Here is a 14645-nt window from a genome sequence, read left to right on the forward strand (position 1 = left end):
CTTTTTCCCTTAGTTTTCTGCAAACCTACTTCAGTTGTGTTCTGTCATATAATGTTGTTGATGAGAGGTCAATGCCAGTGTGAATTTTTTTCCTCTGTAGGTATCTGCTTTTATTGAGGATATAAGAAATCTTGAGTATTCTTTTAATCCTCAGAATTCAGTTCCCCTACCTTTCTGATATAGTCCAATTTATCACTTTTTTCTTTTACCTATCATGCTTTTAGTCAGAACTCCTTACCTAGCTCTAGGTCCGAGAGATTTTCTCCTATATTTTCTTCAAAAAGTTTTGCTTACTCGATAATTTTACCTCATCCTTTTACGTTTAAATATATGATCTACTGTGAATTAAGTTTTATATTTGGTATGAGGTTTAGGTCAAAGTTCATATATTTGTCTATGAATGAATGTTCTTTTTTCTTCTTCTTCTTTCATGAAGATAGAAGTGTTCCATTTATATGGAAGCATATGGAAAGTGCCATATACTTTTTATTTTGCTTCCCAGATTTTATTTCAAGTTAGTTAACATACAGTGTAGTATTGGTTTCAGGAGTAGAATTTAATGATTCAGCACTTACATGTAACACCCAGTGCTCATCCCAACAAGTGCCCTCCTTAATGCTCATCACCCATTTAGCCCATTCCCCCTCCTACCCACCTCCCCTCCAGCAGTCCTCAGTTCTTTTTAGTTAACAGTCTCTTATGGTTTGCCTCCCTCTGTTTTTTCATCTTATTTTTTTACTCCTTCTCTTCCCCTACAAAAGGTTTATTTGAACAAATTATAGCTGAGAACTTCCCTAATCTGGGGAAGGAAACAGGCATTCAGGTCCAAGAAGCACAGAGAACTCCCCTTTTCAAAATCAACAAAAACAGGTCATATCAGTAGTGAAACTTGGAAAATACAAAGGTAAAGAGAGAATTCTGAAAGCAGCTAGGACAAAAGGTCCTTAACCTACAAGTGTAGATACATAAGGTTAGCAGCAGACGTCTCCACAGAAATAGGAATGAAGAGTCAGTTGCTCCAGCACCATTTGTTGAAAAGATGGCCTTCCTTCATTACATTGCCTTTCCACCTTTGTCAAAAATCAGTTGAGTACATTTGTGTGGGTCTACTTCTCAGTTTTCCATTTTGTTCCATTTATCTGTATGTCTGTTTTTATCCCAGTACCACGCTGTCTTATTTCTGTAGCTCTGTAGTAAGTCTGACGTTGGGTAAAAATCTCACAAATTATATATAGGATCTGTATGCTGAAGAAAGCAAAAGTATGCTGATGAAAGAAATCAAAGATTGAAATAAATGGAGATCCATTTGGATCAGAAAACAGAACATAGTAAAGATAACAAATCTCCCCAAATTAATTTATAGGTTTAGAGCAATTCCTATCAAAATCTCTCCCAGATTTTGATAGATACAGAACAGTATATTCTAAAATTTTTATGGAAAGGCAAAGAACAAAAATATCTAAAATAACTGAGAAAAATAAAAATAATACAGAAGGGGGATGCCTGGGTGGCTCAGTCGCTTAAGTGTCTGACTCTTGATTTTAGCTCAAACCATGATCTCACAGTTCATGGGTTTGAGCCCCATGTTGGGCTCTGTGCTGACAGCTCAGAGCCTCCTTGGGATTCTCTCTCCCTCTCTCTATCAAAATAAATAAATAAACATTTTAAAAAATAAAGCAGAAGGAATCACTCTGCTTAAATTATTTTGGAGCAGCTGTAAATGATATTATGTTTTAAATGTCACTTTCCCAAGGTAATATCTAGAAATACGACTGATTTCTGTATGTTGATTTTATATCCTGGGACCTGGCTAAACTAACTTCCTTGCCTCTTTACTTGAAGAGTCCAGGTCAGTTATTTTGTAGAATTCTGAATGTACTTGATTGTCTCTTCATAGTGTCATTTAAGTTGGTCCTCCATCCCATATATTTCCTGTTAACTGATAGTTAAGTATAGTGGTTTGATCAGAATCAAGTTAAGCTTTTTAGTAAAAATACTTTATTGCATTTGAGAGTATTTTTTAATTCTATAAAAATTTATATTTTATAAAGTATTTTTATTTTTATGTTTTTTCATGTTTATTTTTGAGAGAGATCATGAGTTGGGGAGGGGTAGAGAGAGGGAGACACAGAATCCAAAGCAGGTTCTAGGCTCTGAGCTATCCACACAGAGCCTGACACAGCTCAAACTCACGAACTGTGAGATCATGACCTAAGCCGAAATCAGAGACTCAACTGACTGAGCCACCCAAGTGCCTCTGTGTTTAGTCTTTTTTTTAAGAGAAAGAGTAATAATTCTTATATTTTGATTGAAAATTTTTACAAGTCCATGTCCTGAAATTTATATTACAGTTTAAAAAAAAGGAGGCTTGGTTTTTTGCTATTATAACCATGTAGAAACCTTTTCACTTTGAAGACTCATACTACTAGAACACTATATTAAACCACAAATTTGGGGGTAATACATTTTAATTTTATTTTAATCTTTTAAGATTTTACTTGGAAGAACCTCCAGGAACACAGAAGCTTTATTTAGGAAGAACTGCCCCACCATCTAAAGTGGTCCATCTTGGAGACAAAGAACAATCTAACTGGACAAAAGAAGTACAAGGAATTTCAGAATAGTGAGTGTCATAAAATATATTTAATGTTGTAAAAGTAGAATGTGATTTAATGCACTTGTCCTCTGACTTATTTTCTGCTTAACATAGTAATCACTCTGAATACTGACTACATCTTCATTTTATGTTCTAAAGAAAATAATGAGTTCTAGTTTAAAATAATACCTGGTTAGCAGCAGTTACAGCCTTGCCCAGTTTGTCACTAAAATACTTGATGATATACAAAAGAAAAAAAGACAGAATCACATAATACTGGGAATAATAGTTAAGGTTGCCTGAATTTGAGAGTTATTTTTACTAATCATAAGGCCATTGAATTTTTTGGCCATATGTAGTAATGAAAATAGGAAGGAAAATTGTCCTTTTTTCATCACTTACTCCCTGCTCACTCTCCTACCTTTCCTACATCTAAGTCCCATATGCCCTGAATTTAGAAATGCAAGGTCTATACCAACCAAATAACTAAGAAGCTGGCCCTCCTCCATGATCCTACCATAACAGTACTTCCCATTCTTCATCCAAATACTAGAATCCTCTAAACCAAAACAGAATAATAGAGGCTGGCAGGGCACATGGAATGGTGTTATAAATGTATATCCATCACCCTTCCTATTAAAACTATAATAGCATTCACTGATCAATGGGGAATTTGAGGAGACGCCTCTTACACAATTTTGGAGCTAATAGGCCATAATATGCTTATTCAAAGATGCATAAACAGGGAAAATGTAAAAAGATTATAAAAAACCATCCCAGTGTCTATGTGCCAAATGTGGAAGCACCCAAATATATAAATCAATTAATCACAAACATAAAGAAACTCATCAATAGTAATACCATAATAGTAGGAGACTTCAACATCCCACCCACAGCAATAGACAGATCATCTAATCAAAAAATCAACAAGGAAACAATGACTTTGAATGACACATTGGATGGACCAGATGGACTTAACAGATATATTCAGAACATTTCATCCTAAAGCAGCAGAGTATACATTCTTCTCCAGTGCACATGGAACATTCTCCAGAATAGACCATGTACTGGGACACAAATCAGCCCTAAGTAAGTTCAAAAAGATTGAGATCATACCATGCATATTTTCAGACCACAATGCTATGAAACTCGAAATCAACCACAAGAAAAAATTTGTAAAGGTAGCAAATACTTGGAGACTGAAGAACATCCTATTAAAGAATGTATGGGCTAACCAAGCAGTTAAAGAAGAAATTAAAAAGTGTATAGAAGTCAATGAAAATGATAGCACCACAACCCAAAACCTCTGGGACACAGCAAAGGCGGTCATAAAAGGAAAGTATATAGCAATCCAGGCCTTCGTAAAGAAGGAAGAAAGATCTCAGATACACAACTTACACCTTAAGGAGCTGGAAAAAGAACAGCAAATAAAACCCAAAACTAGCAGAAGACAGGAAAAAATAAAGATTAGAGCAGAAATTAATGCTATCGAAACCAAAAAAAAAAAACAGTAGAACAGATCAATGAAACCAGAAGCTGGTTCTTTGAAAGAATTAACAAAATCGATAAACCACTAGCCAGTTTGATCAAGAAGAAAAAGGAAAGGACCCAAATAAGTAAAATCAAGAATGAAAGAGGAGAAATCACAACCAACGCAACAGAAATAAAAACAATAATAAGAGAATATTATGAGCAATTATATGCCAATAAAATGGGCAGTCTGGAAAAATGGACAAATTCCTAGAAACATATACACTACCAAAACTGAAAGAGAAAGAAATAGAAAATTTGAAAAGACTGATAACCAGTAAGGAAACTGAATTAGTAATAAAAAATCTGCCAAAAAAACGAGAGTCCAGGGCCAGATGGCTTTCCAGGGGAATTCTACCAAACATTTAAGGAAGAGTTAACACCTATTCTCTTGAAGCTGTTCCAAAAAATAGAAATGGAAGGAAAACTTCTAAACTCTTTCTATGAGGCCAGCATTACCTTGATTCCAAAACCAGACAGAGACCCCACTAAAAAGGAGAACTATAGACCAATTTCCCTGATGAACGTGGATGCAAAAATCCTCAACAAGATATTAGCCAACCGGATCCAACAATACATTAAAAAAATTATTCACCATGACCAAGTGGGATTTATACCTGTGATGCAGGGCTGGCTCAATATCCACAAAACAATCAGTGTGGTTCATCACACCAATAAAAGAAAGGACAAGAACCATATGATCCTCTCAATAGATGCAGAGAAAGCATTTGACGAAATAGAGCAGCCTTTCTTGATAAAAACCATCAAGAAAGTAGGGATAGAAGGATCATACCTCAAGATGACAAAAAGCCATATATGAGTGACCCAATGCTAGTATCATCCTCATTGGGGAAAAACTGAGAGCTTTCCCCCTAAGGTCAGGAACAAGACAGGGATGTCCACTCTCGCCACTGTTACTCAACATAGTATGGGAAGTCTTAGCCTCTGCAGTCTGACAACACAAAGAAATAAAAGCCATCCACATCGGCCAGGAGGAGGTCAAACTTTCACTCTTCACAGATGACATGATACTCTATACGGAATACCCACAAGATTCCACCAAAAAACTTCTAGAACTGATTCATGAATTCAGCAAAGTTGCAGGATATAAAATCAATGCACAGAAATTGGTTGCATTCCTATACACCAACACTGAAGCAACACAAAGAGAAATCAAGGAATCGATCCCATATATAGTTGCACAAAAAACCATAAGATACCTAGGAATAAATCTAACCAGAGAGGTGAAAAATCTATACATTGAAAACTATAGAAAGCTTGTGAAAGAAATTGAAGAAGACACAAAGAAATGGAAAAAGATTCCATGCTCCTGGATAGGAAGAACAAGTATTGTTAAAATGTCGATACTACCCAAAGCAATCTACATATTCAACGCAATCCCTATCAAAGTAACACCAGCATTCTTCACAGAGCTAGAATAATCCTAAAATTTGTATGGAACCAGAAAAGACCCCGAATAGCCAAAGCAGTCTTGAAAAAGAAAACCAAAGCAGGAGGCATCACAATCCCAGACTTCAAGCTATACTACAAAGCTGTAATCATCAAGACAGTATGGTACTGGCACAAGAACAGACACTCAGATTAATGGAATAGAATAGAGAACCCAGAAATGGGCCTACAAACGTATGGCCAACTAATCTTTGACAAAGCAGGAAAGAATATCCAATGGAATAAAGACAGTCTCTTCAGCAAGTGATGCTGGGAAAACTGGACAGCGACATGCAGAAGAATGAACATGGACCACTATCTTACACCATACACAAAAATAAACTCAAAGTGGATGAAAGACCTCAATGTAAGACAGGAAGCCATCAAAATCCTTGAGGAGAAAGCAGGCAAAAACCTCTTTGATCTTGGCTGCAGCAAGTTCTTACTCAACACATCTGCGGAGGCAAAGGAAACAAAAGCAAAAATGAACTACTGGGACCTCATCAAAATAAAAAGCTTCTGCACAGCGAAGGAAACAATCAGCAAAACTAAAAGGCAACTGACAGAATGGGAAAAGATATTTGCAAATGACATATCAGATAAAGGGTTAGTATCCAAAATCTATAAAGAACTTATCAAACTCAACACCCAAAACACAAAGAATCCAGTGAGGAAATGGGCAAAAGACATGAATAAACACTTCTCCAAAGAAGACATCCAGATGGCCAAGTGACACATGAGAAAATGCTCAACATCACTCATCATCAGGGAAATACAAATCAAAACCACAATGAGATACCACCTCACACCTGTCAGAATGGCTAACATTAACAACTCAGGCAATTAAAGATGTTGGTGAGGATGCAGAGAAAGAGGATCTCTTTTGCATTGTTGGTGGGAATGCAAGCTGGTACAGGCCACTCTGGAAAACAGTATGGACGTTCCTCAAAAAACTAAAACCAGAACTACCCTACGACCCAGCAATTGCACTATTAGGCATTTATCCAAGGGATACAGGTGTGCTGTTTCAAAGGGACACATGCACCCCCATGTTTATAGCAGCACTATCAACAATAGCCAAAGTATGGAAAGAGCCCAAATGTCCATCGATGGATGAATGGAGAAAGAACATGTGGTATATATATATATACAGTAGAGTGTTACTCGGCAATCAAAAAGAATGAAATCTTGCCATTTGCAACTACGTGGATGGAACTGGAGGGTATTATGCTAAGTGAAATTAGTCAGAGAAAGACAAAAATCATAGGACTTCACTCATATGAGGACTTTAAGAGACAAAACAGATGAACATAAGGGAAGGGAAACAAAAATAATATAAAAACAGGGAGGGGGACAAAACAAGAGACTCATAAATATGGAGAACAAACTGAGGGTTGCTGGAGGGGTTGTGGGAGGGGGGATGGGCTAAATGGGTAAAGGGCATTAAGGAATCTACTCCTGAAATTATTGCTTCACTATATACTAATTTGGATGTAAATTTAAAAAATAAAAAATAAAGCTAAATTACAAACAAAACAAAACAAAAACATCCCAGTGTCAAAGAAGGAGATAGCTCTCAGGAGGTAGAGTGTATTTTTGCCTTCTCACAGTAATTAGATACTCCTGTCTTGGTTGATAATATACTGAATTTTGTTTTACAGTGCATAAATCACAATAATAAACTTATTTGTGTGATTACTTTAAGGACTTTTTCCCGAGATATTATGCTAAGGGTAGGGAACATATCTATTTTTTCATTACTATTCTCATTCCTTGACTAATGCACTAGGCAGTCTAATAAATGTTAGTTTGAATGAATAGAGATTGCTTTATTCAACTCCTTTGTTTGAAAAGAAAGTCATTCAAAATACTGTAAGAGTTTAGATATTTGTTTATGTACTCAACAATTATTTACTGATACCTACTAGGTATAGAAATTAGGAACTGCAGATACCATAGGGAATAAAATCACAGTCCCTATACTCATGAAACTTACGGCTCGCAGATGAAAGATAGACATTAATGTCTTGTGTAAATTTTTGATCAAACTGCAATTATGATACTTGCTTTGAAGGAGTAGTACTCTGAGACTACATAATAGAGGAGTTTGACCTAGTAAGGAGACATTTGTCTTAGAGAAAACTTTCCTAAGGAAAATATTGATTAAACTAGTATCTGAATGTAGGAGGGTAAGAGTTAGGCAAAGAATGAAAAGGGAGTAGGTTTCAAGATGACGTAAAAGGTACATACAAAGTCCCTGTGCCAGGAGAAAAAGTAGCATATATACCATTAATGATAATGGCCAATGTGGCTGGATTGTTGGAATTAAGAAGGAACCCTAAATGAGGAAGATGAGGCAACAAACAAAAAAGAACGAGGCATTCTGAGAGGTGGGAGAACAGCCAGGAAAGTGTTATATCATGAAAATCAAAGAAAAAAGAGTGTTTCAAGAATAAGCGAGTAAGCCATGTTAGATGTTATAAAGAAGGTAGAGTAAGACCTATTTTTTTTGGTTGTGGGGGAACCTGGGTGGCTCAGTTGGTTAATCATCCGACTTCAGCTCAGGCCATGATCTCACGTTTCCTGAGTTGGAGCCCTGCATCAGGCTGTCTGCTGTCAGCATGGAGCCTACTTCGGATCCTCTGTCTCCCTCACCCTGTGCCCCTTCTCCACTTGTTCTCTCTCTCTCAAAAATAAACAAATAAACTTTTTAAAACTCTTTTTATAAAACTTTTTTTTTAATTTGTATTCAAATTAGTTAATGTATAGGGTAGTCTTGGCTTCAGGAGTAGAACGCACTGATTCATCTCTTACATATGACACCCACTGCTCATCCTGAAAAGTGCCCCCTTAATGAAGTAAAAGCTATTTTGATTGAGCAGTGGGGCTGTAAGCCAGACTAGTATGGGTGAGGAATGATTGACAGTAACAGAAATGGAGATATAATAGGAGTAAATAAACACCTCCAAAAACTTTATTTGTGAAGTAAACCAAAAGCTCTTGACCCCTTGTTCTACCTGTTCTTTCCCATATGGATGGACTTGATCTTCTGTGATGGCAGCAAAGAGCAGAAAGAACAATCAAGGCAACAGACTACTGAAGTTGACGGCAATTGGATGCTGGTTCACACAAGAGAATAATTTTTAGTCCCTGCCAGTTCAGGATCTTTTGTTAACCAAGTAGGGTAGATAAGGCTATGTGGATTCATAGGCCCTTAGGTTTATCTATTCTGGTCACCATTTTCTTAGACTGCTTTTCTTTACTACCATATTCCTCCCTCATATCACCTCACATTTTGTCCCCTCCTCCCAAACATCCCAAAGCCTTCTATAATCTGTCTTCTAAGGTGAAATTCATAAGGCCACTCATACTCTGCTCTTGAGGGTTTACTTCACTTACTTGTAAGTTTGCACGTTATATCAGCATGAAAATCTCATGGCTCTAACGATTAGTAGTAACGTTTATACAGAGTATCCCTAAGACTTATACAACAAGAATATAGAACCTATCATTTATTTCAGTTATAGCTCCATATATCCAAGACATGTTCTCCTAAATTCAGTACATCCCTTTTTTGTGAACATAACACATGAAATACTTCCATGAGTACCAAAATACATGATTTCATTTTTAGAAACTTTCTAAGTACATATGACATGACTGAAACATTTCTGTATTTTTGTGTAACACATGTCCTTTCTTATGAAAACTACCATTAAGACATATCTGAAGAAGGATATAGAATTGAGTGGACTTGGTTTTTGGTTGATTCAGAGAGATAGGATTATGTGTAAAAATAAATGAGAAGAGAGGTGCAATTCAAAAGAAAGAAAACAATATATTTGATGATGGAAAAAGATAGGTTCTTAAAAAGGATAAAAGATAGCTCCTCTATTGTAACAGTGTAGTATACAACTATAGGTTGGTTTGTGTTTGGCATGGGGGCAGATGAGGAGCTCTCATTGGATGCCTACTGTTTTCTTTGTAAAGTAAATGTTGAATTCAGCTATTGAGGACAGAGACAGGGGAAGGGAGGTTGGTCTTAAATTTGAGTAAAGTAGAAGAGGTTTGAAAATAGTCCTTGGGGAAAATGGAAGAGTATCAGTTGATCAAAAAAACGTGGTTGAATTATAAGACGATATTGAGGGCCCATTTTGAAGTTCAATGTCATAAATTTGTAATATAACAGTCCACCCTGTCTTTTGGTATTAGAGCTCAGCTGATCAGTAACCGGCTTAGAAAAACCAGCCTTGGATTTTGCCAGATGGATACAATGAAAAGCCAAAGAGGCAAGGAAGTTTAGGATGTTAGTAGGAATATTACTGAAATAGTGGACAATGGAATCTAAGTGGGATAGAAAGAGAAGTGAAGAAAGTAGAAGATTAATAGTTTGAAAGTAGAAGGATCAGTGGATTGGAGATCCCAAATTAAGATAATCATAAACAAAAGTAGTTGAACAAGCAAGTTGGATGGACAAGTTTTTAGACAACAAAATATTGGGATTAATGATTTTGGAGGTGAAACCATTATGGATGATGTCATGACCCAAGTCACAGCTGTGGGAGTAGATGGCTGAACTAGAATGGAAGAGAAGTTTATTGGAGATAGGGAGATTGTGAAACAGTGTCTGTGGTATTGGGTAGATTATTATGTAAACATTGAAGGCACTCTGGATAATGGTAGACATAAGGGTAGAATGGAAGAGTAGGGTAATTTACTATGAAGGATGTCACAGTGGGAACACCAACCCTCTCTCCTAGTCCATACACAGTATGAAAACAAATAGCTACTACTACTGGAGAGAGATAACAGAGGGAACTGATGATACCTTCAGTTAAAGAGGTACATATTGAGGATATAATGGAGTGGCGAGGATTAGGAATTGGAGAAGGACAGAAGACTGGAAGAAAAGAACAAGGACATTCTTTATGGAATGCTATGGAGAAGATGATGTACTTGGAAGATTTGCAGAAGAGTTCCAAAACCTTGTACCTCAAACAGGCAAGAGATGAATCAACCAAAAAAAAGTGGTGTTACCAAAGGATTGGTGATAAACAACAATTATTAATAAGTTATTAAAAATATAGAACTAATTTTTAAGTACTATCATTTTACATAAGGGAAAGTTAAAAGATAGTTTTGTTGGGGCACCTGGGTGGCTCAGTCGGTTAAGCATCTGACTTCTGCTCAGGTCATGATCTCACAGTTCGTGAGCTTAAGCCCTGCATCAAGCGAACTCAAGCCCTGCTTCGGGTGAGTCCAAGCCCCTTTTCAGTCAGCGTGGAGCCTGTGTGGGATTCTCTCTCTCCCTCTCTCTCTGCCCCTTGCTCAATCACGCCCTCTCTCTCAATAAAAAAAAAAAAAAAAAAAAAGATAGTTTTGTTTATAACTTAGAAGAGATATATTAAGTATTTTTAAAAATTTTAATGGCCCACTATCACTTACCTTAACCCTCAGGACCTGAACTAGAGAGACAAGCCCCGAAACATCTGGCTTTGAAAAACAACAGGGCTTGTATCCAGGAGAAACATAGAGCTGTAGGAAATGGAGATTCTCCTCTTTTTTTTTTTTTTAATGTTTATTTATTTTCGAGGGAAGGAAAGAATATGAGTGGGGAGGGACAGAGAGAGAGGGAGACACAGAATTTGAATCAGGCTCCAGGCTCTGAGCTGTCAGCACAGAGGCCAATGTGGGGCTCAAACCCATAAGCTGTGAGATCATGACCTGAGTCGAAGTCAGACGCTTAACCTACCTAGCCACCCAGGTGCTCCTGAGATTCTCCTCTTAAAGAGCTCATACACAGACTCACTTATCCCAGGACCCAGGTAGGGTAAAAGCAGCAGTTTGAAAATCTAGACCTTAGGGGAAGAAAATTCATTTGCTAACAACCTTAAGGTAACTGTTGGAGGGACAGAGGCCTGTTGGGATTCTCTCTAGGGACTGAGGCATTGAATTGACAGGTGCCATTTTTACATTCTTCCTCTACCCTACTAGTACCAAAGCTAGCAGATGCCATTTTTGTATCTCCCTGTGTAGTAATACTAACACTAATACAATGTTGTATGTCAATTACACTTCAGTTAAAAAACAAAGGGACACGCCTGGGTGGCTCAATTGGTTAAGCCTCCAACTTTGGCTCAGGTCATGATCTCGCGGTTCATGAATTTGAGCCCTACGTCAGGCTCTGCGCTCACAGCTCAGAGCCTGGAGCCTGCTTCAGATTATGTGTCTCCCTCTCTCTCTCTGTGCCCCTCCCTTGCTTGTGTTCTCTCTCTCTCTAAAATAAATAAACACCTAAAAAACATTCTTTAAAAATAAAAAAAATAGGGGTGCCTGGGTGGCTCAGTCGATTGAGTGACCGACTTCGGCTCAGGTCATGATCTCACGGTTTGTGAGTTCCAACCTCGCGTCGGGCTCTCTGCTGCCAGCTCAGAGCCTGGAGCCTGCTTCTGATTCTGTGTCTCCCTCTCTCTCTGACCCTCCCCCACTTATGCTCTGTCTCTCTCTGCCTCAGAAATAAATAAACATTAAAAAAAAATTTTTTTTTAAATAAAAATAATAATAAAAGAAAGAACACAGACTAGGGGTGCCTGGCTTGTTCAATGAGTAGAGCATGCAACTTTTAGATCTCAGGGTTATGAGTTCAAGCCCCACATTGGGATAAAGTTTACTTAAAAATAAAAATTAAAAAAAAAAAATTCAGGTGTTAAAAAAATATATATGGACTACAAAACTGACCCAAAAGCAATAAAAGTGTAAAGTAAAAGGAAAATAGAAAGAAAATCTCCCTACCACTTGAAAATTTAAAGATATTGTTCTGAATTACTATTTGGGTTTTTTTTCTAATAGAAAGTTTTTATTGAAGTATATATACATACGTAGAAAAGAATATATGCAAATCATAAGTGTATAAACTTGGTAAGTTTTCACATGCATGAACAGAATACAAGTCACAAAATAGAACCAACAGAAAAGTTGCCATAATCCCACAAAGTCCCTTAAACCCTCTTCCAGCCATTAACATTCACTTCTCTCTTCCAAATGTAACCCTAGAGATTAGTTTTTCCTATTTTTGAACTTTGTATGAATCACACAGAATGTATTCTTTTTTAACCTGACCTCTTTGGCTCAATACTGTGATTCCCATATTCATCTGTGTTGTTATGTATCGTTTAGTTCGTTCATTTTCACTAATGATTAAATTATGTTGTATGAATATAGGATAATTTATTTCTCCATTCTATTGTAGACAGACAATTGAGTTGTTTCTGGTTTGGGGTTTTTGGTGAATATGCATTACTGTTAGGTACATATCTAAGAGTGGAATTATTGCTTCATAGGATAATGCTTAAGCTCAGCTTTAGTAGATAACACCAAAAAGATTTGTAAAGTGATTATATTGGGGCGCCTGGGTGGCTCATTCAGTTAAGTGTCCAACACTTGATTTCAGCTCAAGTCATGATCTCATGGTTTGTAGGATCAAGCCCCACACGGGGCTCTGTGCTATCAGCGCTGATAGCGCAGAGCCTGCTTGGGATTCCCTCTCTCCCTGCCCCTCCCCTGCTCATGTCTATGCACACACTATCAAAATAAATAAATTTAAAAATAATTTTTTTTTAAGTGATTGTATTGGGGCACCTGGGTGGCTCAGTCAGTTAAACGCTGACTTCAGCTCCGGTCATGATCTCGCGGTTTGTGAGATCGAGCCCCGTGTCAGGCTCTGTGCTGACAGCTTGGAGCCTGGAGCCTGCTTCGGATTCTGTGTCTCCCTCTCTCTCTTTCCCTTCCCCACTCATGCGCGCTCTCTCTCTCTCTGTCTCTCTGTCTCTTTGTCTCTCAAAAATACAATAAACATTAAAAAAAATAAATAATAAAGTGATTGTATCAATTTACATTCTTCCAGCAATTTATAAGAATATCTTTTATCTGTGCCATCACCAATACTTATTAGTGTCTCTTCCATTTTAGCCATTCTAATACAGTGATATTTCATTTTGGTTTAATTTGCATTTCCTTGATGGCTGTTTCATATTTGCCAGCCATTTGAATGTGCTCTTTTGGGCAATGCTTGATCAGATTTTTTTTTTGATATGTATTTTATTTTTCAGAGAGAGAGAGAGAGAACACGAATGGGGGAGGGATAGAGAGAGAGAGAGGGACCGAGGATCTGAAGCAGGCTGTGTGCTGACAGCAGATAGCCCAATGGCAGGGCTTGAACTCACAAACTTTGGGATCGTGACCTGACCCAAAGTTGGACGCTTAACCAACTGAGCCACCCAGGTGCCCCCTGTTCAGATATTTTGCCCTTTTTTGTGACTGATTTGATGACCTTTCTCATATTTGTAATTTTTGTTATAAATTTGTGGTATTATTCTCAATTTCAGGGAAAAGCCTTAAACGATTCACTGTTAAATATGATGGTTGCTGTAGAGGCTTTTTTTAATCAATATTCTTTATCCAATTAAGGAAATTTCTTTCTGTTACTAGTTAGTTGAAAGTTTATATCATTAATTGATAGTGATTTTGTCAGTTTTTTTTTCCTGCATCTATCAAAATGATCATATGATTTTTAAAATTGTAATCTGGTGAATTACATTGATTGAATTTTTGTTTAATTTTTTTTAATGTTTATTTTTTAAAAGAGACAACGTGAACCAGGAGAGGGACAGAGAGAGAGTGGGAGGCACAGAATCTGAAGCAGGCTCCAGGCTCTGAGCTGTTGGCACAGAACCCGAAGTGGGGCTTGAACCCACGGGCTGTGAAATCATGACCTGAGCTGAAGTCGGACTCTTAACTGACTGAGCCACCCAGGCACCCCAGTGTTGATTGAATATAAAATACAAATCGACCCCACGGGGTGCCTGGATGGCTCAGTTGGTTGGGCAACTGATTTCGGCTCAGGTCACGATCTCACAGTTCGTGAGTTCAAGCCCTACATCAGGCTCTGTGCTCACAGCTCAGAGCCTAGAGCCTGTTTCATATTCTGTGTTTCCCTCTCTCTCTGCTTCTCCCCAACTCACACTCTGTCTCTGTCTCTCTCTCAAAAATAAACATTAAAAAAATAAATAAA

At 37.5% G+C, this 14645-nt stretch overlaps 1 protein-coding gene across 7 annotated transcripts in view; it reads left to right on the forward strand.

The window, feature by feature from the left end:
- XRN1 (5'-3' exoribonuclease 1) overlaps window positions 1–14645 on the forward strand; it is a 121033-nt gene that overhangs the window by 47656 nt on the left and 58732 nt on the right. For all 7 annotated transcript variants that reach the window (XM_049628718.1, XM_049628720.1, XM_049628719.1 and 4 more), the window contains one exon: window positions 2492–2623. In XM_049628718.1, coding sequence (XP_049484675.1) covers window positions 2492–2623 — 132 coding nt within the window. The remainder of the gene's footprint in view (window positions 1–2491; window positions 2624–14645) is intronic.

The sequence above is a fragment of the Panthera uncia genome, chromosome C2 (assembly GCF_023721935.1).
Source record: "Panthera uncia isolate 11264 chromosome C2, Puncia_PCG_1.0, whole genome shotgun sequence".
NCBI classification, from domain to species: domain Eukaryota; kingdom Metazoa; phylum Chordata; class Mammalia; order Carnivora; family Felidae; genus Panthera; species Panthera uncia.